Raw genomic sequence first — 26,825 nt, 5'->3', positions numbered from 1 at the left:
TCAGGGAACATCATGCTATAGAAGAGCAAATGCTTTATCTTCAGAGCTAGTATTTTTAGGGTATCCCAGCCTATGCATACTTTTAAGACAATGTGTGGAACAGGGGTAGAGACCAACCCTCATGGAGATCCACTCCTCACAGTGAAAACTTGGAATCAGAAGTTATGGGCAGAAAAGACAGAATTCATTTCTCTGTCATGAAAGAGGGCACTGCCCCTAATCATAAGGCAAATGCATCCTCTTCTGTTTGATGTTATCCTTTTATTGGCTTTAACCACCAGCTCCCCATTTCTCAACCTCCTTTCCCTGTCCGTCCCCCAGAAACTGGGAAGACAAAACTTATAGGCTAAAGTTTTACCCAGTCAGAAAACTGGACAACCACAACTTTAATACCTATAGCTTTAGTATAGAAGGTTGGCTCAGTTAGCAAATGGCATAACCACAAACTTTAACACCTGTAGCATGTTAGTACATGTTAAGGGGCATGCACAACTGAGCAGAAGAAGGGGGTCGTGGTTAGGAGTTTCTGGGGATGATATTCCTGTCAGATTGTTTGAAATTAGCACATTGCTTGGCCAGGGGGCTTTTGGAAAATATATTCTGAGGGCAACATATATCCCACTCCTCACAATAGCATTAAACATTATAGAATATAATAGATGTGAATAGGAGTTTTAGTAGAATGCAAACACTATAAATCAACAGTATAATGTGGGGCCAAGAAAGCTAATCTGATACTATAGTGTGCCATTGGAAAAGAATGTTCAGACTACATTTGGAATTTAGTATTCATGTTGGAGTACCATATTTTATATAGCACATGACAAGACTGTCATTTGTCAAGCCCTTATTGTGTGTCAGGTATTACGTTAATCCAGAGGAGGATGATTAGAAAAAAATTTTCTATGAGGATCAATTGAATAAAAAGGGGATATTTAGCCTGGAAAAGAGAAGATTGAAGTGTATTTGATAGCAGTTTTAAAGTATTTGAAGGGCTGTTAAGTGATAGAAGGATTCAGTTTGTTTTGCTTGGCCTCTCAAAACAGAATTAGAAATAATTAGTGGAAACTGCAGAGGCAGATTGGTGTGATGTAAGGAAGAATTTACTAATAATTATAGGTGGCTTGGGAGGTTGTGAATTCCCTATTCCTGGTTTAGATGGATGGCAGATAACCACTTTTCAGGAATGTTGTAGAGGTTGTTCAAGCATTGAGTTGGTCTGAATATTTGCTGATGTTCCTCCCAACTCTGGGATTCTCAGATTCTAAATGCAATGCCAGAGGAGTCTTTGCTGTGTGGAAATGTACTGAGAGAACATTGATTTCATAAAGGTTGATCATTAGGTATAGGCTAATTTTTTACTTAACTCACTCATTCTATGTATTGTCTAAAGATTTTGCTTACACAGTTTATATATAAGGGAAAATTAAAAGGATCTAGAAATAAGAAGAGGCAGTAGTATGATAGGATTAGACAATTCCACCATTCCAAGTGAATGACTGAACTCAAAATTGTTATTAATGATTCAGTGTCAGCTTTGAAGGAGATTTCTAGTGGAGTACCTGGCCTTGTGTTCCTTCACATTTTTATCAGTGATTTGGATAAGCATATACCCTACATGCTTAGGAAATTTGTAGGTAAAACAGAACCACACAGGATCCAAAAAGATTTTGGTAGACTAGGATATTGGAATGAATTTATTAAGATGGAATATAATGGAGATAAATGTAAAGTCTTACATCTGGGTTCAGAAAATTGCCTATGAGTATAATGTGGGGAAGTATGGCTAGATTGCATTTTATTTGTCAAAAATCTATGAGTTTTATTGGATTGAGTGCTCACTGTGTTGACACTATGTTATTGCAATAAAAATGCTTAAGAAATCTGTAGTGTCTAGAACAAGGGAGGTAATAGTTAATTGGAGTCAGCAATATAAAATGGTTGCCAAAGAAGCTAATGGCTTCTCATGGTTCAGTAATAGAAAGTATTGTTCAGGATAAGAGAGATAATACTTCTGTTGTACTTTGCTCTGGTCAATTCTACCTGGAGTGTTGTGGCAGGATTCCATCTATAAGATGAAAATCTTCATCATTATGCCATATGAGTATCAGTTGAAAAAACTGGGGATATTTTATTCTGTAGAAGAGAAACCTGGCTTGTGGTGAGGGGGCCATCTTCAAATATTTGTAGGGCTTTCATGTGGAGAAATTGTTAGAATTGATCCCAGAGGCCAGAATTTAGAATAATGACTGGAACTTTCAGAGAGGCAGATTTATTTATTTATTAATTATTTTTTTAATACACAATTTCTTTATTCAAGCTAAAACAAACAAAAAAATTGAAGTTTACAAAAAGAAACAAAAGCCAGAAAATTTTACATGGATTTTCTCGATGACAAGGAAACTACCTCTAACCCCCATGATGTGGAAGAAATACCTGTATTTATTTTTTACATATTCTCTATATACACATTTAGGTACCTGTCTCTCCTTTAATAGAATATAAAAGTGCTTGAAGGCAAGGACTTTGTAGGCTCACCGTCAAACATAGTTCTTGGAAAATAACTATTGCTTTAACTGGTTAATTGCTTGATTGAGCTCTCCCTATTTTTAATCAATATTAAATAGTTTTGATGATTACTGCTTTTTTTTTCCTGGCTTTGAGACTAGTTCTTTATTTTTTTGAAAATTTTATCTAGTCAGTTTAGATCTATAAGAATTGAATACTATTTCTACCCAGATATATATTTTATAAAGTTTATTGGAAGGGTAGACAAATGTTCCTATAAGTATCCTGACCACCTGGTGCCTGGCCTGCCAGTCTCTTTCCTATTTCCCCCTTCACCTGCCTCCTCTGTTCTCTTCTCAGTTCTCCCCCTCCATTCTCTCTCTATTCTTCCTTTTATTGACGTACTGCACATTGACCAAAGCAAAACCTGGCACAACTGTGCTATCTCAGGAATGTTTGATGGACAGGATACTCAGGAGAGGGAGGGGATAAAACTTCCTTGACACAGAACATTATTCCTTGGTTACAAGAATCATATTCTTTCCCTCCCTCCCCTTCCCCCACCCCTTTCCGTAGCCTATGTGCAATTCTACTGAGTTTTACGTGTGTCCTTGATCAGAACCTGTTTCCATGTTGTTGATGTTACACTAGGATGATCATTAAGAGTCTACATTCCCAATCATATTCCCATCGAACCATGGAATCGAGCATTTGTTTTCTTTGGTGTTAGAGAGGCAGATTTAGGATCAAATTGCTTCAATACATAGTAGTTTCCACATCAAGTGTGAATTTCAAAACTACTCAACCCTGTTCAAACCATTCTTTAGAGGATGGGATTTGGCTATTTCCTGATCAATAACAATAGAGATACTTGGAATGACAGAATCAGGTCTTGGAAACTACAATCTCCACCCTACTCAAGGTAACAGAATTTAGGAAGGGTTGCAGCAAAGCTCAAGATTTAATTATTTGAGAATGTGGCCTTCAACAGACATGTGCAAAGGGGACAGACCTCTGGGCGGTCCTGGGTGAAGCTAGAGCCACCATTGGCACAGATGAGACACAGGAAATGAGATAGAGGACAGCTGAGGAGTCTGGGGACTTCCTGTGTGGAGGAGAGGGAGGTGGTTGGAGCCTGTTGCTTGGAGTGGAGGCCCTCAGACTGTTTCTCCATTTTGGTCACATGAGTGATAGGGACTGATCTCTTTTCTTTGCCTCTGCTATCCAAGGCCTTGGGCCTTTGGCCCAGCCTAAGCAGAGTGGGTATTTAAGCCCTATTCCTTTCTCTCCCCTTTCTCTCTCTCTCTCTCTCTCTCTCTCTCTCTCTCTCTCTCTCTCTCTCTCTCTCTCTCTCTCTCTCTCATACCTTTCTTCCTCCTGTTAGTAATTAAAACCTCCATAAAAGGTTGACTGCTGACTTGAGTTTTCATTTAGGAATTACATAGCTGAATTCCTTGGCAACCTTAAATTAATATATATCAGTCTTTTAAAGTGATTTCCATTTCACACAAGTGATGCTAGATGACCAGTTTTGGGGAATGTTTAGAGAGGATTCTTGTCTGGGTACATCTAGTCTCTGATAAGCAGTCACCTTTCTTAACAAGGCTGCCTCTTATCCCATTCTTTCCCATCTTCTCCAGCAGATTGCCCCCAGTATCTTCACCTTTTTCTTTCTCATTTTTAGCCTCTCCCTAGCTACTGATTTTTTCCCTGCAGCCTGTAAAACTACTTCTTGCAATTCCTTGTTTTCTTCAAGACAGCTCAAGTACCACCATGAGGCCCTTCCTGGATTCCTCTAGTTACTGGTGCCTTCCTCTTCAAGGTTTCTTTTTATCTACTTTAGATATTTTTTGCATTAATTATAATTGTACTTGTCTTCTCTATTAGAAGGAAGCTTCTTGTTACTTTTATCTTTGCAATCCTTATTCCCAGTTGACAAATTCTTGTTCATTGAATGATTGATTGATCTATTCTTTGAGCTAACTTGCCTATTGGTAGTCATAGGTCATCTTGGATAGGCCATTGTGTTGCCCTGATATCTCATATTTGACCAACTCTCCTTAGTAACTGATTTTTGCTGACTCTCCTCTGGTGAACTTAATTTAAAAAAATATAGCTTTACTCCTACTTTGGTTCTCATTCTGTCACTATTCCCTTTCTTTCTGGTCTCACATTCCTTCTCTTACTCCACATACAAATCTAGTAGAAAGGTATTATTTTTTTTTTATTTTTTATTTTTTTTTATTTTTATTTTTTTAATATATTTTATTTGATCATTTCCAAGCATTATTCGTTAAAGACATAGATCATTTTCTTTTCCTCCCCCCCACCCCCCATAGCCGACGCGTAAGTCCACTGGGCATTAGATGTTTTCTTGATTTGAACCCATTGCTTTGTTGATAGTATTTGCATTAGAGTGTTCATTTAAAGTCTATCCTCTGTCATGTCCCCTCAACCTCTGTATTCAGGCAGTTGCTTTTTCTCGGTGTTTCCACTCCCATAGTTTATCCTTTGCTTATGAATGGTGTTTTTTTTCTCCTGGATCCCTGAAAGTTGTTCAGGGACATTACACCGCCCCTAATGGAGAAGTCCATTACGTTCGATTATACCACAGTGTATTAGTCTCTGTGTACAATGTTCTCCTGGTTCTGCTCCTCTCGCTCTGCATCACTTCCTGGAGGTTGTTCCAGTCTCCATGGAACTTCTCCACTTTATTATTCCTTTGAGCACAATAGTATTCCATCACCAACATATACCACAGTTTGTTCAGCCATTCCCCAATTGATGGGCTTCCCCTCGTTTTCCAGTTTTGGGCCACCACAAAGAGCGCAGCTATGAATATTTTTGTACAAGTCTTTGTGTCCATTATCTCTTTGGGGTACAGACCCAGCAGTGCTATGGCTGGGTCAAAGGGTAGATATTCTTTTGTCGCCCTTTGGGCATAGTTCCAAATTGCCCTCCAGAATGGTTGGATCAGTTCACAACTCCACCAGCAATGAATTAATGTCCCTACTTTGCCACATCCCCTCCAGCATTCATTACTTGTAGAAAGGTATTATTAAAAGTCAATGACTGGGGCAGCTGGGTAGCTCAGTGGATTAAGAGCCAGTCCTAGAGACGGGAGGTCCTAGGTTCAAATCTGGCCTCAGCCACTTCCTAGCTGTGTGACCCTGGGCAAGTCACTTGACCCCCATCGCCTAGCCCTTGGCACTCTTCTGCCTTGGAGCGAATACACAGTATTGACTCCAAGACGGAAGGTAAGGGTTAAAAAAAAAAGTCAATGACTGTTTGGCCATATATAGAAACTCAAATGCTGTTTGTAGTTTTAAAAATAATGAGTCAGCATTTATATGAGTTTTTAAACTGACTTTCAGAACAGAAGAGACATTCAGAAGAGAGCTGAAATTTTGGAAAGAGCCGGTTTCTAAATTCACTTTATTTTTATTACATAGGTTTTGTGCTATTTGTAGTTGGGGAATTTTTAGATTATAGGAAGATGCTAAACATGGGTTCTGTGAATGTGCTTGCCAGTGTCTACTTGGAAGTAAATGAGGATAAAGATAGACATGATTTCTCTGGTACAGAGAATTTTAAAAATTTATAGACAAGATTTAAAAATTGTATTTTATACGAGTTATTTCCTACCAAGGTGAGGAGTTGTGACATTCAATCAACAAATATGAAGCATTTTCTGTGTGCCAGGCACTTTGTTAAGTACTGGGAATACAATGAAAGGTAAAAATCCTTACTCTCCAAGGTCTCACAACCTAATGGGGCAGAATATATGCAAATAACTATATATAAGCAAGCTATATATAGGATAGATTGGAAATTACCTACAAAAGGAAGGCACTAGAATTAAGAGAGATCAGGAAAGGATTCCTCTAGAAGGTAGTATTTTATCTGGGAATTGAAGGATTCCAAAGAATTCAGAAGGAACAGATGAGAAGGGAGGACATTCCATGCATGAGGGCCAGAGAAAATGCCTGGAGTGAGGAGATAAAATGTCTTTTTGAGTAGGAGCCAAGGGACTAGTATCATTGAATGGAAGAGTACATGATGGGGGATGTGAAGAATAAGAAGCTGGAAAGGTGAAGAGAGCTTGCTTATGAAGGACTTTGAACATCAAACAAAAGATTTTTTATTTGATCCTGGAAGTGATAAGGGAGCATTGGAGTTTATTGAATAGGTGTTGATGCAGTGACAGAGTCAGCTGTATTTTAGCAAGATCTCTTTGATGACTGTGTGGAGGATGGACTGTAGTGATAGACTTGTTTTAGTCTGACCAACCAGCATTTCATGAATGAAATATGAAATTTTGTTTTTACTTTTATTCTACTTTTGTTTTGGAGTGTCTGACTTTTCTTTTCTCCCCCCCCCCCCCAACCTTAAGTTCAGTCCACTTTAGTCAATAAACTTTTATTAAATTTCCATAATGTGTCAGACACTGTGCTCAGTTCTGTAGATGCAAAGAAAGATGAAAAACAACCAACTGACCTCAAAATCAGTCCCAAGGAATTCACAGTGTAATGGGAGAGACAATTTGGAAACAACTCTGTACAAACAAGATGTGGACAAGATAAATTGGAATTAATGTCATAGGGAAGGCCCTAAAATTAAGGAGTATTGAGGAAATTCTTGTCCTTTTGCTTTAAAAAATTTTTTGGTTGGCTACTAATTTCCTTTGCTCCCACATAGCTACAGAACAACCAGGATAATGTGGAGTCTGCCTACCTTTGTGATAAATGAATTTAGGTATTTAGAGGAGTCCGCATAGCTCCAAATAGAAATTATATTGATCAAAGGAGTAAAGAAGTCATATGCTTTTTCCCACTTTAAGCTGATTTGTTCCACCCAGGTTATAGCATTAGAGTTGAAAGGACCCTTCAACATCATCTTCTCAACTGTGACTACTTCTCTCCAGCATTTTATAGAACAGTACAATGAGCCTCGTAAAAATTAACTAACTTGCCCAAGATCATACATATAAGAAATATTGGAGCTACATTCTACAACTCTTCCAAATTCATCACTTTTTTCATTATACCTTGTTATTTCTTCTTATTTGTATATAATACTCATTTTATTGCTAATTAGTAGTACACAAAATAATTTAGTAACTTTGTATGCTGTTATCCTATTCTTAGAGTGAAAGGCTTACCTACCTGTTGGGTTTGGATACTTCTTAGTGATTTGCTCTTAGAGATTAGTTGTGTCTAGAAAATTGCCATAGTGGGGTTTGGGGACAAGTTATCTATTCCTTTTCCTTGGAGTCAATCTGAGCTGTGTAGTGGCTACTGGCACTTTGAGAGAACTAAATAATGTTATAAAAACTATAATTTTTGTGCAAACGCAGGTGACATTCCAGGAGGAGGACTAGCAACTCCTTGGTCAGAAAAGGCCCCAAGAATGTTTGAATTATGAATTGTCTCTTTATTGATTACATATTGCTTTTTCATTGTTGCTTTTCACTTCCTGGTACTTTACTTCAGCTGTTCTGCAGTTTGGAATGAGATCATTTTTTTGTTCCTTTATTTTTTTTATAGGTGCAGTTGAATTGGAAAACTTACCCCTTAAGAAAGATGCCTTAAAAGAACTGGAATTACCATTTGAAGTAAAAGCAGGTAGGTTTGTCTAGAGAGGAGGGAGTAGTCTAATTTTCACCAGAGTCATTGTCTGTTAAGGGTTTGGACTCTTCCTTAGTTCCCCTTGGTCCGGAGGAGACAGTCATCCCTCATCACTATCTTGCTCTTGTACCTTCACTGCCAACCCCTATTCTTACCTTTGCTTTTGGATTTCCTACCTAGTCATACCAGGCCATCAGCAAGCATTTATTAAATACCTCCTATGGACCAGGTGTCATGCTAAGTGCTGAGTGTACAAGGCAAGAAATCTATTCTGTAGGGAAAGACATAGACACAGAATTTTTTGTAAGATATAAAACAAAACCAATTTTTTTTTTTTTGGCATGAGGAGGAGAAAGAAACAATTAAGAGTTGCAAAATTATTGAATTAAAACTAAATGAGCTTTTTAATTTTATTTTTTTGCTATAGCATTATTTAACCAAGGCAGTGGTGGCTTTAAAAATAACACTTAATAAAATTGGGCCAAGTGTAAGGAAAATCCCATTCAATATTAGTAAGTCTTTTAGATGTGTCAGTCAGTTACCAGATATTTCTATTAGGCTTTGTGGGTAAATGCTATAGAATTTTCATCATAAGGAGCTTGCAGTCTCTCAGAGGAAGGGATTTATTTAACAAAATAAGTTTTATTCTTGTTACATTTATGGCTTTAAGAGAAGTAAGGAATATGTCCAAAAAGCTGTCCCTATATCTCTGTTTTAGGGAAAAGCAGGCATAGAGTCTGAGGAACATAAAAAGTAAAATAACAACCAGACGTGTGACCTTGGTCAGGCCATTTAATCTATTTAGGCATAAGGTTCCTCCTATGTAAAATGAAGGAGACATACTAAATTAGACACGTTAGACCTGTAGTTCTCAGTCTACCTGCAGGCCACAACACCCTCCACTTTTGCACCAACAAGAGGAAAATATAATTAGGAGATATTTAACAAAATAAATAGAATCATAATAAAAGATAGATAATGATAACATGTGGTTTTTTAATTTAGTATATGGCTGGCAAGGATCCTTATGTATGGTTTAGTGACCTCCATTTCTATTTGAGTTTTATATTGCTAGACTAGATCATCTCTAAAGGCCCTTCTATCTTTAAATGAGCTATGTTCTTAGAACTTAAAGTCTGTCTAGTAGAGAGTTGATATCTATATAGGTAGCTCACTATAAATAAGGGGTCTTTTTCAGGTGGGAGATACTACTTTTGATGTAATGAAACTCACCTGAACTTTTCTTTGTTGGTCTTCCAATTTTCTGTCTTCTGATCTCTTTTTGCTATTCCTATTCATTAAATACTTTGTTGTATTTTGCTTATTGGGAGTTTATACAGGCTTTAAGTAGGGCTTTTTTCCTCTCTTCTAGGTGTTATTGGGAAGATAACACTTCAGATTCCCTTCTACCGTCCTCATGTGGATCCTTGGGTGATCTCTATCTCAAAGCTTCATTTAATTGGTTCCCCTGAAAAACTACAGGATTTCAATGATGAAAAGGAGAAGCTATTGGAGAGGGAGCGTAAGAAAGCATTACTACAAGCCCTGGAAGAAAAGTGGAAAGTAAGACAAGATCCTGACAGCCTTTGTTAAATGAGTACAAGTGTCTGAAGCCACTAATGCTACATCTCTCCTTTTCAGAATGAATGTCAGCAGAAAGGAGAATCCTATTGGTACTCTGTCACAGCCTCTGTGGTCACCAGGATCGTGGAGAATATCGAAGTGAGTGCCACTGTGTGTTTTTGTTGCTCTTGGGAAGGAAAAAGGGTTTCTCAGATTCATAACTTGAGTTTCAGGGAGATTCAGCTGGTACAGAGTGCTGGTCAGAAACCTATTTTTCAGACTGTACCAAATACAAAACATGAAAATCCAATTCTCACCTCTGGAGCCAACACAGGCTCTTCCCTGCCTCCACTGCAGTGTTCACTTCCATTGCATAACATCCCATTTTACATTCTGCTCAGATATTAGATGTATTGAAAGAGATCATGGTGAAAAGTTTGACTGTTGGATAATGTGTTTTTTTCTGGCTCTTTCCTAAGGTAGCAGTATGGTATAATGGAAATGGTACTGGAGTTGGCATCAAAAGGCCTGAGATTGAATCTCAACTCTGCCACGGTGTGACCATGGGCACTTTGTTATGGTTATCTAACCTTACTGGGTTTCAGTTTCTTCAATTGTAAAATGAAGGGGAGAGCTGAGGTGGACTAAATTTGTAAATGCCTATTATATTCTAGATGGATAGGATTGTTCAGTCATGTCAATCAAGACTTCTTCATGACCTTATTTGGTTGTTTTCTTGGCAAAGATACTAGAGTGGTTTGCCAATTCCTTCCAGATCATTTTATAGATGAGGAAACTGAGGCAAAACATAAAGTGTTTAATTAAAAGTAATAATTAAGGATTAAGTGACTTGCCCAGGTTCATACAGATTGTAAGTGTTGAGGTCATATTTGAACTCAGGATGAGTCTTCCTGTCACCAGACCCAGTGTTCTATTCACAGTGCCACCTAGCTGCCCTAGCAAATGGGATTCAAAGACAAAATTAAAATAGTCCCTGTTCTTAAAGACCTTACATTCTCCTGAGTTCCCTTCTGGCTTTAATTCTTGCACTCTATAACATTTATATTATTTTTTTTATAAACCTAATAAAAGCAGCTGCAATTATATCATAAATAAGAAAGACCTGTTGAACTTTAAAATTAAACTCAACCGCTCTAAATTCTGTTCTCTTTTTGACTGTATCTACATATTTTTTCCTTATTGTAGTTGTAAACATTATGTGTATATCTTTTTATTTTTTTATTACTTTCTATTTCTAACATTTCAGGGTTGAGTTATTTAACTTCCCTACTCCTCAGTTTCCTCATCTATGAAATGAAGTGATTAGATTTTAAGATCTCTTCAAACCACTTCTACCTCTAAATCCTATGAGCCAGTGTATATATTTTCATGTATTGTGTAGTTAGGCCTCTATATGCTGACATCCTAAGTGTACTATATTTTGGATTATGAAAAGACAACTAAGTTATTGAATATCTGTTCCCCTCCTAAACAGTTCAGTTATGATAATGTAGATATTGGCAAGGAACATAAAGCTGAAAAATGTCTCAATGTTCTTGGCCATATTTTCTATTCTTACTGAATTTTTTTTTGCCCTCAGTCTGATTTCCTTAGATTTTGTTCTGATTTCATGAGGTTCTGTGCTAACTTGCATGATTGTTAGGAGAATTAACCATACTTCCTGTGTCTAGCTTTTTCATGGCATATCCAAGTGACATAAAAATAGGCAGAAACTATTCCATTTGTAATTGTCTTGAGAGGAACATTTGAGAGTCGTGGTTTTATATTCCATTTCAGGAAGTTTTAATTTTAGCTACTTTTGATTTTTGATTTTGATGTTTGGGGATTGGTACATTTTGATTTTTATCATCTGTGTCCTTACGAAAACAAAGAAGATGCATTACCAAACCTGGAAAAGGACATCAGCATTTTAAGCATAATAGTAACAAGGTGAAGAGATATAGGAAAAACAAACACAAGGTGTGTTGATGTTGCCGGTTAAAGCTAAAATTAAACTCCGGTCCTTTAATTTCCTTAGAGCTTATTAATATTTACTTGAATAAGAGAATGCAGACAAATAGAAGAAAATCTATTCTAAACTGGCCATGTGATTGCTCTCTCAGCCACTTTCCTTTTGCTGTGTGCCCGAAGGAATAGAGAGAGCCCACTTCCTGGAACTCCTTTGTTTATTCCTTCTCTCTCTCTTTTTTTTAAACATTATTTTATTTGGTCATTTACAAACATTATTCATTGGAAACAATGATAATTTTCTTTTCCTTCCCCCGCCCCCCTCCCACCACCTCTCCCATAGCCGACGCACAATTCCACTGGGTTTCACATGTGTTCTTGATTCGAACCCATTTCCATGTTGTTGGTATTTGCACTAGAGTGTTCATTTAGAGTCTCTCCTCAGTCATTTCCCCTCAGCCCCTGTAGTCAAGCAGTTGCTTTTCATCGGTGTTTTTACTCCCACAGTTTATCCTCTGCTTGTGGATAGTGTTTTTTAGATCCCTGCAAGTTGTTCTGGGACATTGCATTGACCCTAATGGAGAAGTCCATTACCTTTGATTGTACCACAGTATATCAGTCTCTGTGTATAATGTTTTCCTGGTTCTGCTCCCTTCGCTCTGCATCACTTCCTGGAGGTTGTTCCAGTCTCCATGGAATTTCTCCACCTTATTATTCCTTTTAGCACAATAATATTCCATCACCAACATATACCACAATTTGTTCAGCCATTCCCCAATTGAAGGGCATCCCCTCATTTTCCAATTTTTGGCCACCACAAAGAGTGCAGCTATGAATATTCTTGTACAAGTCTTTGTGTCCATTATCTCTTTGGGGTACAAACCCAGCAGTGCTATGGCTGGATCAAAGGGCAGACAGTTTTTTATCGTCCTTTGGGCATAGTTCCAAATTGCCCTCCAGAATGGTTGGATCAATTCACAATTCCACCAGCAATGAATTAGTGTCCCTACTTTGCCGCATCCCCTCCAGCATTCATTACTTTCCATAGCTGTCATGTTTATTCCTTCTCTTTTACCCTGAATCAGTAACCTGATCCTTTCCTGGTCAAGTGCCTAGGTCACTGTCCTGTGACCCAAGCCCACTGGCGTGATGTAGTTCTAGCAGTGCTGGGACACAGGTATGGTCTCAAAGGTGATCCTGGGAGGGGGTTCCCTTCACATAATCCCCTCTTTGATTCTTTGGGAGACTATCATGTTAAAATCTCCTCATTTGGATTTTTTAGGAGATTAATAATGTCAGGTCCCCCCAATGAATCATTCCACATATGCAACCTACACCCAATTGTCTTACTAGAGGTGTATAAAATATTGCACTTTACAAAGAGGGAGTTACAACAATTTGGGAATAAGAGGGAAAGAAAGAAAGGGAAAGAAAAACAACAAATGATTGATAGATTCATCAACAAAAAGCCAATTGGGGGCATTCCCCTTTGGCCTAAGAATTTACATTCAGAATAAATGATATGTTCAACCTCCTTCAGTTCAGTTCATCATATCCCAAAGTTCATTCTGGATCTCTTGATGTAGTGTATAGTTTCTCCAGGCATCCTTATAACAGTTTCTCCAAAAGATCTACTTTCCTGATTAGGGTGTTGGCAGTCTTTTCCTAAAATTGCTTTGAAAGATCTTAAACTTTGGAATTTAGGATAATTATATACCAGGTAGCCTGTGGCAATAGACAGAATGGGGTAGGGGTGGGGAAGCAGGGGAAGGGAGGGAGTATTTTTGTGCCATGGCATTGCTGTGACATGGCATTACTAACCAGATAATTAAAAAAATTCATAAGTTACCTTAAAGAGAATGTTCTTTCTTCATAAGATCACCCTGATCCAAAGGAAGTATCTTCTATGTCAGATTTCCTGCTTTAATCATGAATGCCATAAAATACTGAGCATAGTGAGTGTATGTGATAAGTTTGAAATTTATGTGGCTTTTTATTTAATAACCCAAAGACTAACTGGCTAGTTCACCATGATTTGCCTATACCTAGGGTCTTTGTAACTTAAGCCTCTCTTTCTTCTCTTTCCTCTAGTTAAAAATTCAAGATGTTCATTTGCGATTTGAAGATGACATGACCAATCCTTCCCACCCTTTTGCCTTTGGCATCTGTATAAAAAATGTGTCTATGCAAAATGCTGTGAATGAGCCTGTAAGTATAAAATGCCAAGACCAAAAACGTAGAAAGCAGCAGGGTAGAGAATTGGTTATTCTTTGCTTGTCTTCGTTGTGCATTGTTAATATGAACATATCAGAGCCCTTGGAATCAGGCAGACTTGAATTCAAGTTCCACCTTGAGTACTTAGAAACAAAGAACCACGGGCAAGTCTCAGCCATAGTTTCATCATCTGTAAAATGAGGATAATAACACCCAGGATACTTACTTCAAAAGACTGTGAGGCTCAGTTGACCTCATATAAGGAAGAGAGATAGTTGCAAACTTTTAATTGATACATAAGCATGAACTAGCAGTACCATTACTGCATGTGAGACCTATTCCAGTACATTATATTCTTATGTGTGTGTACATACTGTACTGTACTCTGTGTGAGTCTGTGACTTCTGTTGATTGTTGGCAAAAGAAGGAAGCATTTGCTGAATCCCACCATCTTCCTTGTCTCTCCTACTTAGGTGCAGAAATTAATGAGGAAAAAAGAGTTAGATGTGGCTGAATTCAGTATCTATTGGGATGTTGATTGCACTTTATTGGGGGATTTACCTCAAGTGGAGTTACAGGTATGTGGCTGTTAAAGGGACTTTATTCCTCAGAATGGTGAAGGAAAGTGAGGGTGAATCATTGGACTCTTTTCCTAGCCAGAATTTTAAATAAAGTAACCATCAGCCCTGAGGGGCCATCTCAACTGTCATGAATAGGCTCTAAACCTGGAATCCATCAACTTAAAAATTTTTTGGTAACTATATTTCAATATAATTGGCTTCTGTTTTAATTCTCTATTTTATTTTATGAACTTTAAAAACATTTTTCTGAGAAGGGATCCAAAGGGGCTTAGGCTTCCAGAGGAGCCCAGGGCATAAAAATGGTTAAGAAACCCATGTTTTAAAGAATAAGGAAAAATAATTGTAAGATATTTTTCTTGATGTAAAGAATACATTAAGTATTACTCTAACAATGTCATTGTAAAACAATTGTAGCCAGATGAATCATAGTTTATGAAGAAAAATCTGAAAAAATTAGGCACAGTTAAGTGGTCTCAGAAATATTTTTGCTTTTGTGTTGTTTTGCAGATTTTTTTTGGCCATTTGATTGAAGGACTTAAATATTATCATGTAGTTCAGTAGAACTTCCTTATAAGTTAGTTCATTATTGCCTTTATTCAGGTATACCCCAGATTAAATTATATCTCCCCAAATGTAATCCTGAACTAGAAAAGACTGTTGGAAAACATTTAGCCTCCAATTAAAATTTTTTTATCATAATTTTTTCCTGGGGAGAAGAGGTGAAAATACAATTTCTAAGTGTGAAAATAGATTCAATATCGGGGTCTTAAAATACTAGCACTGCCAGCCCTTATGCTAGGAGTCTGGGACAATAGATAAAGTCTGGATTGACAATAGTACAGTGTGTCCAAGAACAAGTTATTTGACCTCATTCTCTGAGCCGCAGTTTTGCCAGTCTGGAAAAATGGGGCTAATATGCCTGTGGTAGGTACCTCACAGTTCATTGTTATGATCTTCAAAAGAGATAATATACACAAAATGCTTTATACCTTCCAACTCCAAAACTTTTGCTTTGTTAAACCTAACCTTCTCTGTGCTTAAAGTATTGTTCTGTCAGGATGGACAAAGCCTCGACACCAACAGATCCCAGTCATCTCCTAACCCTAACCCCTAATATGCCAACAGATGAGTTTAGGTAACACTGGCTGCTTTTGTCTTTTCCCACAATATTATAGTATTAAATAGAACAGTCACCTTCAGGAAACTCATTCTGGGCTCTTTTTTGACTGCAATAGCTTTGGGAAGAAGCCAGTTTAGTTTAAATACCTGTAGATCAAACTTAAAAAAAAAATCAAGCATTAGCAAAATCCAAAAAATATGACCATTAAGAAGTGATCATGTAAACAGAATACATTTACTTATAACTGATAGGAAGCAATGGACAAGAGCATGGAAAGCCGGAATCACCACTACATCCTAGAGCCTGTGTGTGCATCTGCCCTTTTGAAAAGAAATTGTTCCAAGGAGCCGCTGAGGTCCCGGCACACTCCTCGAATTGAGTGTGATATCCACCTGGAGACCATCCCCCTAAAGCTTTCTCAGGTAGGCTCTTTCTTAGAGGGAGCCTTTCTTCACCTTGTCAGGTGTGTAGGGTGGAGAGTGGGAACCCAGCAAGGGTTGGTGTCTCATTTCTGGAGTGGAAAGTAGGTAAATGGGTATGCAATCTCTCCCATTGCATAGTTGCCCCTTCTAGCTTTTGTGCATGCCCCCTGTTATAGAGGAATTTAGGGAAGGGGGCAGGGTGTAGGAAAGGGAAAACACACAATTATATAAATAAGTTTATTAATAAAGGAAGGGAATGATGGGGAAGTAAAAGGGTTAATGGACCATCTGACTATTAAAACTCCAGATACTTAACCCAATATAGTTTCTAAACTAAGCTTAACCTGTCTAAATTAAACTAAACTTGGCTCTGAATATTGAGCAAACTTATGACATAATACTTGACCTGGAATTAATTACTCATTTTGCATTGCTCCTTTAAAATGCATAGGTACCTTGATTAATGGGAAGAAATTGTTTTTAATTTAGTTTTCTTCCCCTTTTATGAAAAAGTTGCAGTATCGGCAAATTATGGAATTCCTCAAGGAGCTGGAGCGAAAGGAGAGACAACTGAAGTTTCGAAAATGGAAACCCAAAGTAGCAATATCCAAGAAGTAAGTAATTTTACATTTTTAATCATCTTTTAGAAGATAAATTTTATGAAGATGATCAATTAGATTTCCTTTGACCACTTGTCTACAGAATTCAGAAATAGGTTGTGCATGCTTTTATTCAAACACATAGCTCATGTAGAATAGAGCATAGTAGAAACATTATGTCCTCATAGGGGTGTTACTGTTTTATTGTCCATTGTTCTGACCTTAAGAGCTGGTTGGACCTGTCTCTTTGGGCTGAAGAAAGTAGAGGCACCTTAATTGATGTAGTTCAGGGTATTCCTTCTTGGAGAGTGTAATAAGAATTGGTGAAATTGTCAGCTTAATTTAAATTGAAGATTACTGTTGCTGGAGTTGAGTTCATTCATGTATCCTTTCTTTGTTAGCTTCTACTTTAATATCTTTTTACCTTGATGATTTTGGATGATAATTTGGAATATATCCAACTTTTTAAATGCCATAGCAAAGTGCTTCTAAGAATTTTCTAATAATAAGTTTTCCTTCTATAGTTTCTGGGTTCTATGTATTTCCATTTATTTCTTAGAAGTTTTCCATATTAGATCTTTAGTAATAAATATCTTGGAAAGCACCATAAAATAGTATTTACTATATAACATCATCCCTTCCACATTATGACTTTCCCCTTTGAGGTTTCGCTATATTGTGAGTATGCATAAGAAATTAAATGGAATTTTTGGGGGAGTTTTGCAGAAGCTGTAGACAGCACATGAAGACCAGCAGATGACACAATTTAGAAATTGAAAGATGTACACTTAACCCAAAAATTTACAATAAAAGAAAAAGAAAAGAAAAAGAAAAAAATTCAGACCTCTGGTACAAAGGGAAGGCCAAAAAAATTTATACATATTTTTTAGATTGGGAGGTGCAATGCCTTTAATCCTCACAATGTGGAAGGCACAACTGTATTTATCATTTTATTATGTCATTGGAAAGAAACAGTGACAAGGATAATAAATCATTGATTTTGATTTGGGAAATCTAATATAAGATTGGGGTCGGGGTTGGGGACAGTCATTTGACATTCCTGGCTAGTTTTTTTGGTTTAAGTTAGTATTAAATAGAGCATTCTGGGAGCACAAACTGAGGGATAGTGAGGGAAAGTGACTCTGAAATTTCCCTGGTTGACACCTGGAATTAGGGGGGAAAATATATTCCTAGTAGTCAGCTGAATTTCATGATCACCTTTTCCTTGTTTATAATGTAATTTATTATTGTGAAATATTTCAGTTGTCAGGAGTGGTGGTACTTTGCTTTGAATGCTAATTTGTTTGAGATCAGAGAGCAGAGGAAACGAAGCACTTGGGATTTCGCATTGCACAGGGCCCGTGATGCTGTCTCCTACACTGATAAGTATTTCAATAAGTTGAAAGGAGCCTTGCTATCTGCAGATGAGGAGGTAAGAAAATGGAAAATAACTAAGTTGACTTTTTGTGAATGTCTTGGCAGTGGAGATCATAATAGAGATGGCATTGTAGCTTGTCTTCACTTGTCAGAGAGGATAAGAATGTTTATACAAATGTTGAACTAAAATGGATATAGTCATCTTTTATTACTATTTGCTAGATTTTTTCTCATGTGACAAAACAGAGTTGTTCTTAGTGTAAGAGGAGGAAATAGCTTGGCTTCCTGCCTTAAGATGCATTTATAATGAGGAGGCCTTGAAGACTTCACTTTAGTCCTGAAGTGGACCATGAGTTAGAATGGGGGAGGGAACAAAGAGGACCGTGGGTTACTCCCATTCCCATCCCCTCTACCTTCTGGAAATGTGGGGCTTTACTCCCTTGTTTATCCAGGCATCTACATTTTAAAGTTTGCCCATTTTACTGAGAGTCTTGCCACAATCAAATGCCATAGGTATCCTAGTACCTGCTAACTGGAACTTTGATTTATATCTTTTTCAATCCCAGTCATCATGAAGAAACAAGATTACTTTGGACTTGGCAGCTCTTTAATGATAATAATAATAGTTTACATTTACATAGTGCTTTAAGATCAGCTAAACATGTTATTTCATTTGATTCTTGCAACAGTCCTCTGAGATGAATGATAATTTTATATTTTATGGATGAGACTTTAATGGCAGATTTTTTTTTTTAAGCAGTCCTTTCTGTCTTTAGTAACACCTCTAAGACAAAAGGGTAAGGGCTTAGGCTAGTGGAGTTAAGTGACTTTCCCAGGGTCACACTGATGGGAAGTGTCCAAGGCCACATTTGAACTCAGATCTTTTCAATTTCATGTCTGGCACTATGAGACCTAACTTCCCCTGTTCAGTAATTCTTCCCCCTCCCCACCTTAAAACCCTTGTCTTCTGTCTTAGTTATCGATTCTAAGACAGGAGCAGTAAGGGCTAGGCAATTGGGATTAAGTGTCTTATCCAAGGTCATTTAGCTAAGAAGTGTCTGAGCATGGATTTGAACCTAGGACCTCATGTCTCCAGACTTGGCTCTCTATCCAGTGACCCACTTCCCTACTCCTGGTTCATTAATTCTTGTAAACTCTTTAATATCAGTGCCATTGACATTTGAAATCTAATTCAGAAGTGTTGGGAAGAAGCTAAACATAATTTTACTACATATTATATTTTTAAGGGAAGGAGGTGGGAGGAGATGAACAGCAAATTTATAATAGACATAGCAAGTGAACAAATATAATTTCCCTTTCCTTAACTTTAGAGAGACTCCTAAAACAAGGTCTTTAAAGAACTATTTAGGGTGAAATAATAGAATGTGTCTGCTCTTTGTTTCCTTGTATATATTTGACTGCCATTGTGCTGTTCCAATTAGCATAAAATAATTTAGCAGGATTTAAACTACAAAGACTCTGTCCTAACTCATTTTCTGTATCAATTATTAGTGGGCCAGAGCTCTACTTAATGGGATACAAATGTTTTTAGTGCTGTGTTAATCTTTTTTTAAAAATGATATGTTACAGCCTTCAAATGAACTATTAGAACAGTCAGTTGTAAACTTGCAACTATTTTCCAGCAATTAAATTACTACTATTAATGTTTGGCTAAATGAATCTCAACACAAAAAATGCCTTAACTTATCAGACATTCATTCTAAGTCTCCTGGTATTTTTGTTCAGTCTGGTCATTCCCATTAACTTTTCCTTTTACATAATTGTCAATATTTATCATTATTTTATTTTTTAGTATATGTCATGTTCTTAATTTTTCTTTAAAAAGTACTGCTCTTTGATAATTACATATTTAATATAACTCCTAGAAATTGTATTATTATTACCCTTGTTATTATTATTTATTATTTTTTGTCTGGACCTGCAGCATACCAGTATAGGGAACTCTCAGTGTGGAAGCTTCCCCCAATGATGTATTATCTGTAACTCTCTAAAGTTGCTTGGGGCACTAAAGGTTGTAGCCGATTTGCTTAGACCCACACAGATGATGAGAAGTTTGGAGAGACACAGTGGTTTATTTCCTCCCATTGCAGTGTTAAGGGCATGCTTACTTAGGTTTTTTGTTTGGGTATTCAGTTTGACCAGGCTGTGAAACCTCTTTGGTGTTTCTGTGGGCTAGGAGGAAATGTGTCGAATCGAGGAGGAACAGAGTTTTGAAGAGCTAAAGATTTTACATGAGTTGGTTCATGACCGATTCCACAAACAGGAAGAACTGGCAGAGGTAAGAAATTATTCTTCTCTCAGCAGCTTATTTAGAATGTCATACACCTTGTATGCTCTGTAGGCACAAAATTGTCCCCCAGAATCTCTGATCCTACTGCCTGCCACCTCTTCTTCATGGCAATGCCTATAGGCTCTGAAAACACAGAACAATTCTCACTTTTCTCTTTGGTGCTCACATTTGCTTGTGTTTTTTGATTGGAGCAGAGCCTACGAGAGCCTTTATCAAATTCTCCTGGAGAATCCCCTGTAGACCCAGAAGCTGGTGGAGGCAGTGGGATGCTACAATATCTTCAGTCTTGGTTTCCTGGATGGGGTGGCTGGTATGGTCAGCAAACTCCTGAAGGGAGACCAATTGAAGGTCTAATCACAGAAAAACAAGAACAGTGGAATCCTGAAGAAATTCTGGGTATGTTTGGAGCTAGATTTTTACATTTCTCTTCTTTCAGAAAATATTTTATTAAGTTGAAGTGAAATAACTAGTGAGAATGGAGTGGAAGAGAAAAGAAGTATTTATTAAGTGAATAAAGTCACCTGCCCCTCCCCCCACCTCAATTCCATGACACTGGTCTTTTGCTATTCTTCTCACAAAATAATTGACTTTCCAAATCCAGGTATTTTCTTTGGCTGTTCCCCATAGCTAGAATCTTTCTCTCTTTATCTTTGATATTTGGCTTCCTTCAAGTCCCAGCTAAAAACCCATCTTCTACAAGAAGCCATTCTCAGTGCCCCTTAATGCTATTGTTTTCCTTTGTTTATTATCTCTGATTTGTCCTTCCCCCTTTTCTCTTCTCTCTCTCTCTCCTCTCTCTTCCTCTACCCCTTTCTTCCCCCTCATCCCTCTCTACCAAGTACTTTGGTAGATATTTCTTGTCCCCATGGAACTTATATTCTAATGGGAAACAAGACATGGAAGAATAGGAGCCAAGGAGAGGCACTTCATTCATTCATTCATTCATTCATTCATTCATTCATTCATTTATTTTTGTCTAAGTGCATAATTGTATTTTTTGGGGGGGAAACTTAATTTAATTAGTTAATTTAGAGTATTTTTCCATAGTTACAAGAATCATGTTCTTTCCCTCCCCTCATCCCCGTCTTGTAACCGACATGCAATTCCACTGGATTTTATATGTGTCATTGATCAAGACCTATTTCCATATTATTGATATTTGCACAAGGGTGATTGTTTTAGAGTCTGCATCCCCAAACATATCCCCATCGAACCATGTGATCAATCATATGTTTTTCTTCTGTGTTTCTGGTCCCACAGTTCTTTCTCTGGATGTGGATAGCATTCTTTCTCATAAATCCGTCCGAATTGTTCTGGGTCATTACATTGCTACTAGTAGAGAAGTTCATTACATTCAATTGTACCACAGTATATCAATCTCTGTGTATAATGTTCAAGGAGAAGCACTTTAGTCTGGAAAGTGGCAGGGATGGATAATGAGACTGTAGGGGAGTAGACTGATAGACCATATCCAGGATCAATGGCAGAGTTGATTTGATCATAGTTCCAGAAATGGAGGAGATTATACCTTTCTTAGCAACGTATCATTACTTTGGAGGAGGTGGGTAGAGAGTAGAGAAGTATAGTGGCTACCATTTTCCCACCTATCAGGAGGGTCTCATGATGGAGTTGTTGTGTCATTTGTGTATATGACCTCAGATTTTTGTCATATGATTAAAAAAATAGTGTTGGGTCATGTAGGTGGCTCAATGGATAGCCAGGAATAGAGAGATAGGGTGGTCCTGGGTTCAAATATGGTCTCAGGTACTTCTTAGCTGTTTGACCTTGTGCAATTCAGTTAGTTCCGGCTGCCCATCTTACTGTTCTTTTGCCTTGGAACCAATTCTTAGTATTGATTCTAAGAAGGTAAAGGTTATTTTTTAAAAGTAATAATAATAATAATTTAAAAAATAAGTGTTTGGAAATTGCTTGTCTGGGCAAAAGGGACAAAATCTCAAACCTTTGTACTATATATAGTTTCAGAGGGAATCACAATAGTAGATTTTGTAGGAAAGTTGACAAGAGAAGATCAAAGATTTTAGATTCTAAATTGGTTACTGGAGGGTCAGTCTTAAATCTCCTAGCTACAAATGTGAACTTAATGTAGAGTATCAGCTTCTTTTCTCCTTGTTTTATAATCAGATGTTGAAAGCCTTTGTGAAATATTACTTCCTTTTTTCCTAAGAAATCCACATTTTAATTTAACAGATATTTTCCTAGCTCTTTTTCTGTGTAAATTGAATTCTTCTCTTCTAATTATGGAGGGAAAGTATTACATTCATACTTGAACTATAATATTTCTTAATCTGTAAATTTGAGGTAACTTTTTGAGCTTCAGTCTAAGGCCAGTGACCTTCCTCCCTCCTACCATTCTTGGCTCTGCTCATAGCCTGTGCAGTATTTTATTTTGTGCATTAGTTAAATGTTTTATTAAAAACTTAATATTGAACATGAATACAGCTAAACATGCTTAGTGTAACTGCTTATGTTTTAGTGAATTAGTATCATTGTATAAAGTATCATAACTTTTCATCATAATTCTGAGTGCCTATCAGAATTCTTGGTCCATTAATTTTCTTTAAGGGAAAATAACCCCAAACCCCTTACCTTCCATCTTAGAATTAATACTGTATATTGGTTCCAAGGCGGAAAAGTGGTAACAGTTAGGTAGTAGAAGTTAAGTGACTTGCCCAGGGTCACACAGCTAGGAAATATCTGAGGCCAGATTTGAACCTAAGACCACTTCTTTCTAGGATTGGCTCTCAATCTACTGAGTCACCTAGCCATCCTGCCCTCAGTCCATTAATTTTCATTTACTTCTCTTATCGGTAAGAGTGTGTGTTCCATTCTTTTAGGGAGATCTTGGCCTCCTGGTTTTAGGCCTGGAATTGAAGTCAGGATGACCTGAATTAAAATCCTGCCCTGATATTTGCTAGCTATGTGACCAGGGGCAAATCACTTAACCTCTCTGAATTAGCTTCCTCATTTATACAGTAAGGATAAGATAGTTACATAAGGTTGTTAGAAGGATCAAATGAGGTAATGTAAAGTAAACTCTTTGTAAAACTTAAAATTATTATATACATATTTGTTGTAATTGTTCTGATATAATTTTTTATCATCATCTTTGCTTTGCATTATTTCAAAAAAGCCTTTATGTATTTCTTTATGTTCCAAAGAGTCCTTCTTTCCACGTACAAAATGAATTCTTCACCTGCTCTATGGGAGTCCATCTCCATTCTTTCCTTCTTTGTTGTAGTTGAATATTGTTGCCATAACTATACTCAGAATGCCTGAATTCTTGTTAATGAAAATACTTTATCTAAAGGATTCTTTTGCTCCTGCTCCTTAGGCACTGAAGAATTTTTTGATCCAACTGCAGATGCTTCTTGCATGAACACATTCACAAAGAGAGACCATGTCTTTGCTAAACTGAATTTGCAACTACAGCGTGGGATGGTCACTTTGTTACATCAGGAGAAAGGGTCTCCTCCAGAGAATGAGAGTGCTTTCATGCAGCTTGAATTTTCAGGTAGGGGAGAGACATTCATCCACTGACTTTTATCATCCCAGGCACAGTACACTTTCTGCTTCCTAAGTGTTTGATTGCTCAGGAAATCAAAGCCATCACCCTATTTTTATTTCACTTAATTCTTCATTTCAGCCCCCAAATTGGCCACTTAGCCACATTAAGCAAGAATTTGTGAAGGCTGAATAATAAATAGTGCCAAATTGTTTAATTATATTCTTGTGCTAACCTTTGTAGGGAAGAAAAAACTGGGCTGGCATGAGCTTTTTGTGAACTAGCAAACTGGACTTCTTTGTAAAGTTTCTTTACATAGTAATTATGTTACGGGAGTGAGACAGTTTGGTATAGTGTAGAGAATACTGGATTTGGAATCAAGAAACTTGGGCTGATATCCTACCTCTGTCACCTATCTACCTGTGTGACCACAAGCAGGCTCCTTTATATACGTAGGTCACAGCTACTTCATCTGTAAAATGAAGAGAAAGGTTAAATTGAAACTCTGAGATTACTTCTAACACCAAATCCTATGATCCTTAGACTGTAAGCTCATTGAGGGCAGGGACTGTCTCTTGCCTCTTTTTGTATTCCTAGCACTTGGCACAGAATATGATAAGCCCTTAATAAATGTTTATTCTATGAATGAATAATGCAGATATACATTCTGCTTAGATCTGCCCATGAAGTTATAAGATGTCTATCTACTGAATCCCAAACCAGTCATCAAGCCTTGTGATCTGCCTTGGTAGAATTGTAAAATTTGAAAGTACTAGTGATATGTACAATTTGATGGGGCTAAGTAATTCTCTCATTTGTCTCTTCCAGATGTGAAACTCTTAGCAGAATCCCTACCCCGGAGAAATTCTTCTTTACTTTTGGTTCGATTGGGTGGATTGTTTCTCCAAGACCTGGTGACTGAAGGAACAATGTTTCCCCTTCTTGTCTTTCCTAATCCTGTAGGTGCCACTGTAAAATTCCACATATACCCCAGAGTGTTGCCAATTACCTCGTTAAGCCTCTTAGCGATAGAATTGACTTAAGTTTATTTGTCACAGGTTTGGTGATGGTACTTGTTGAAAGGTGCTGTTGAGATGAATGTTTACATTTTTTCCCCTTATGTCCTAAAGCCACCCAGAATGGTTTTAGAGTAAGGTGCATTCTTTGATTTGGAAAAGATTGTGTAAGCAACTGTTCTGCTACATTTGGAAGCTAATAGCTGAATTTCTTAATTTCTGACTCTAGTATTTTCTAGGAATACTTTATAAACCTGACAGGAAAACAAAATTTTCAAGCCAAGGGAGAAATAGAAATATCTCAAATAATCCTTGGCCCCATCAGGCCAAGTGGTATTAACTTGGACAAAGAATTAAGTTATTGACTTGCTTAACTACCACTATATTCCTAGCTACTTTGTTCCAAACTTGGCAGAATCTTGTTCCCTTTCATGTCTTATTCAGAAATTGACGATGGCTGTGCACAGAGCAGGCAATTGTGGAAGGATTAAATAATTAGGATATGTGGTCTCTGATTTAGAAGGGACTCGTCAATAGGGAACAAATATAAACCCATGGTATAAGCAAAAAACAGTATTAAGTAATTTATCTCTAAGTACAACAATTCTTTATAAGCAACTGTAAAAGGCTAAAGAAAAATGTATGTTGTGCCTAACGCTCTTACCCTCTTGTGTATTCTGTGTTGTGAAATAGCAAAAAGAAGTTGGCAGTGTTTCACAATCTCTTGGTCTCCAAACATCTTCAGACAAGAGTGATCAGTGTCCTGGTAATTTTTCACATGTTTTTGAAATTATAGACTTTTTTTTGGTGGGTTAAATATACTTTTTGTATTGATTTGAATATTGTATGTTTCCTTATTTTAACTTAGAGATTAGAAGAATAGAAAAATATATAGTAAGACCTTGTTTTACAGGAACTCAACGCATGTATATTTGGTATATGTGTTTGACAATTGAAAAAAGGCAAATAAAATGATTTTTATATTAATATTTATATTACTAAAAATAATAAGAAAATTTTAGTTACATCCATGCCATTTTCCCAAGTAATATAAAGTTTTGTAGCAGTTTGCCCAGTCACTCTCATTCTTGCTCTGAGAAGAATTAGTGTGAGTCATTACATTGTTTTGTGCCAAATATTAGCTCCCACATCAACTTATTTTTTTTTTTAAACCCTTACCTTCTGTCTAAGAAGTGGAAACTATCAGCAGAAGAATGGTACAGGGTAGGCAACTGGAATTAAGTGACTTCTCTGGGGTCACACAGCTAGGTAGTACCTGAGGCCAGCTTTGAATCTAGGAACTCCCATCTCTAGGACTGACTTCATCCACTGAACTACCTAGTTGCCCCTTTGCATCAGTCTTTATCTGGAGTTTTTGCTTGTAACAAGTCATGTCACTTGTAACAAGTAACATGTCCGAAATAAGAGAGCAGTGCTTCTTTTTGTTTCATTAATGGTATTTAATTATTATTAATGGTTCCAAAGTACAAGAGTAGTGATGCTGGTAGCTCTGATAAGCCTAAGAAAAGTTACAGTATCTAGGTCTGGTTGTATAAGAACTACTTATTAAATAAATGGGGTTTGCTATTATGCTTAATTTTCAATTTATATGAAGAGTCTTGGAGAGTATTGGTTGTATAAAACTAAGTTCTACTGCAGTGCATTCAGTTTTGAATGATGTTATTTTGGTCATGAAAAGTGATTTCAATCTAGCTTTTATTATGTAGTATGTTGTTATGGCCATTTAGCAAGTTGTTAACCTAGGAACCAGTAAATAAGAAAAGTGCTTTATTTTTCTCACTTGTAAAAATGGTGAGGATTGTTCCAGTTTTCTTTGTGGTGTTACCATTTAGAGTTTAACAGTAGAAATCATTGTGTAGTACTTAGCTGATAACACTGTGCCATCATTCCAGATAGCCAAAGAGATAATTTAGCACATTTCATCTCATTTACATAATTTATCCCAGATATGATCTCTGTTATTTTAAGTAAAGGA

The 26,825-nt window shown here is 37.0% G+C and overlaps 1 protein-coding gene and 1 non-coding gene across 6 annotated transcripts in view; one reads left to right on the top strand and one right to left on the bottom strand.

Annotated features, from left to right (window-relative positions):
* VPS13D (vacuolar protein sorting 13 homolog D) overlaps positions 1-26,825 on the top strand; it is a 415,828-nt gene that overhangs the window by 15,225 nt on the left and 373,778 nt on the right. For all 5 annotated transcript variants that reach the window (XM_007491757.3, XM_007491755.3, XM_016422198.2 and 2 more), the window contains exons 3-15: positions 8,055-8,132; positions 9,508-9,698; positions 9,777-9,857; positions 13,758-13,874; positions 14,354-14,458; positions 15,833-16,003; positions 16,517-16,617; positions 17,866-18,034; positions 20,177-20,278; positions 20,485-20,686; positions 23,643-23,822; positions 24,642-24,772; positions 25,523-25,595. In XM_007491757.3, the coding sequence (XP_007491819.2) occupies positions 8,055-8,132; positions 9,508-9,698; positions 9,777-9,857; positions 13,758-13,874; positions 14,354-14,458; positions 15,833-16,003; positions 16,517-16,617; positions 17,866-18,034; positions 20,177-20,278; positions 20,485-20,686; positions 23,643-23,822; positions 24,642-24,772; positions 25,523-25,595 (1,701 nt within the window). The remainder of the gene's footprint in view (positions 1-8,054; positions 8,133-9,507; positions 9,699-9,776; positions 9,858-13,757; positions 13,875-14,353; positions 14,459-15,832; positions 16,004-16,516; positions 16,618-17,865; positions 18,035-20,176; positions 20,279-20,484; positions 20,687-23,642; positions 23,823-24,641; positions 24,773-25,522; positions 25,596-26,825) is intronic.
* On the bottom strand, positions 15,611-15,715 carry LOC130454184 (small nucleolar RNA SNORA16B/SNORA16A family). The gene has a single exon (XR_008911857.1). It is a non-coding gene; the product is annotated as a small nucleolar RNA SNORA16B/SNORA16A family (small nucleolar RNA).

The sequence above is a fragment of the Monodelphis domestica genome, chromosome 4, assembly GCF_027887165.1.
Source record: "Monodelphis domestica isolate mMonDom1 chromosome 4, mMonDom1.pri, whole genome shotgun sequence".
Taxonomy (NCBI): domain Eukaryota; kingdom Metazoa; phylum Chordata; class Mammalia; order Didelphimorphia; family Didelphidae; genus Monodelphis; species Monodelphis domestica.
The sequence above is the reverse complement of the archived record's forward strand: the minus strand, read 5'-3'. Positions and strand labels throughout refer to the sequence as shown.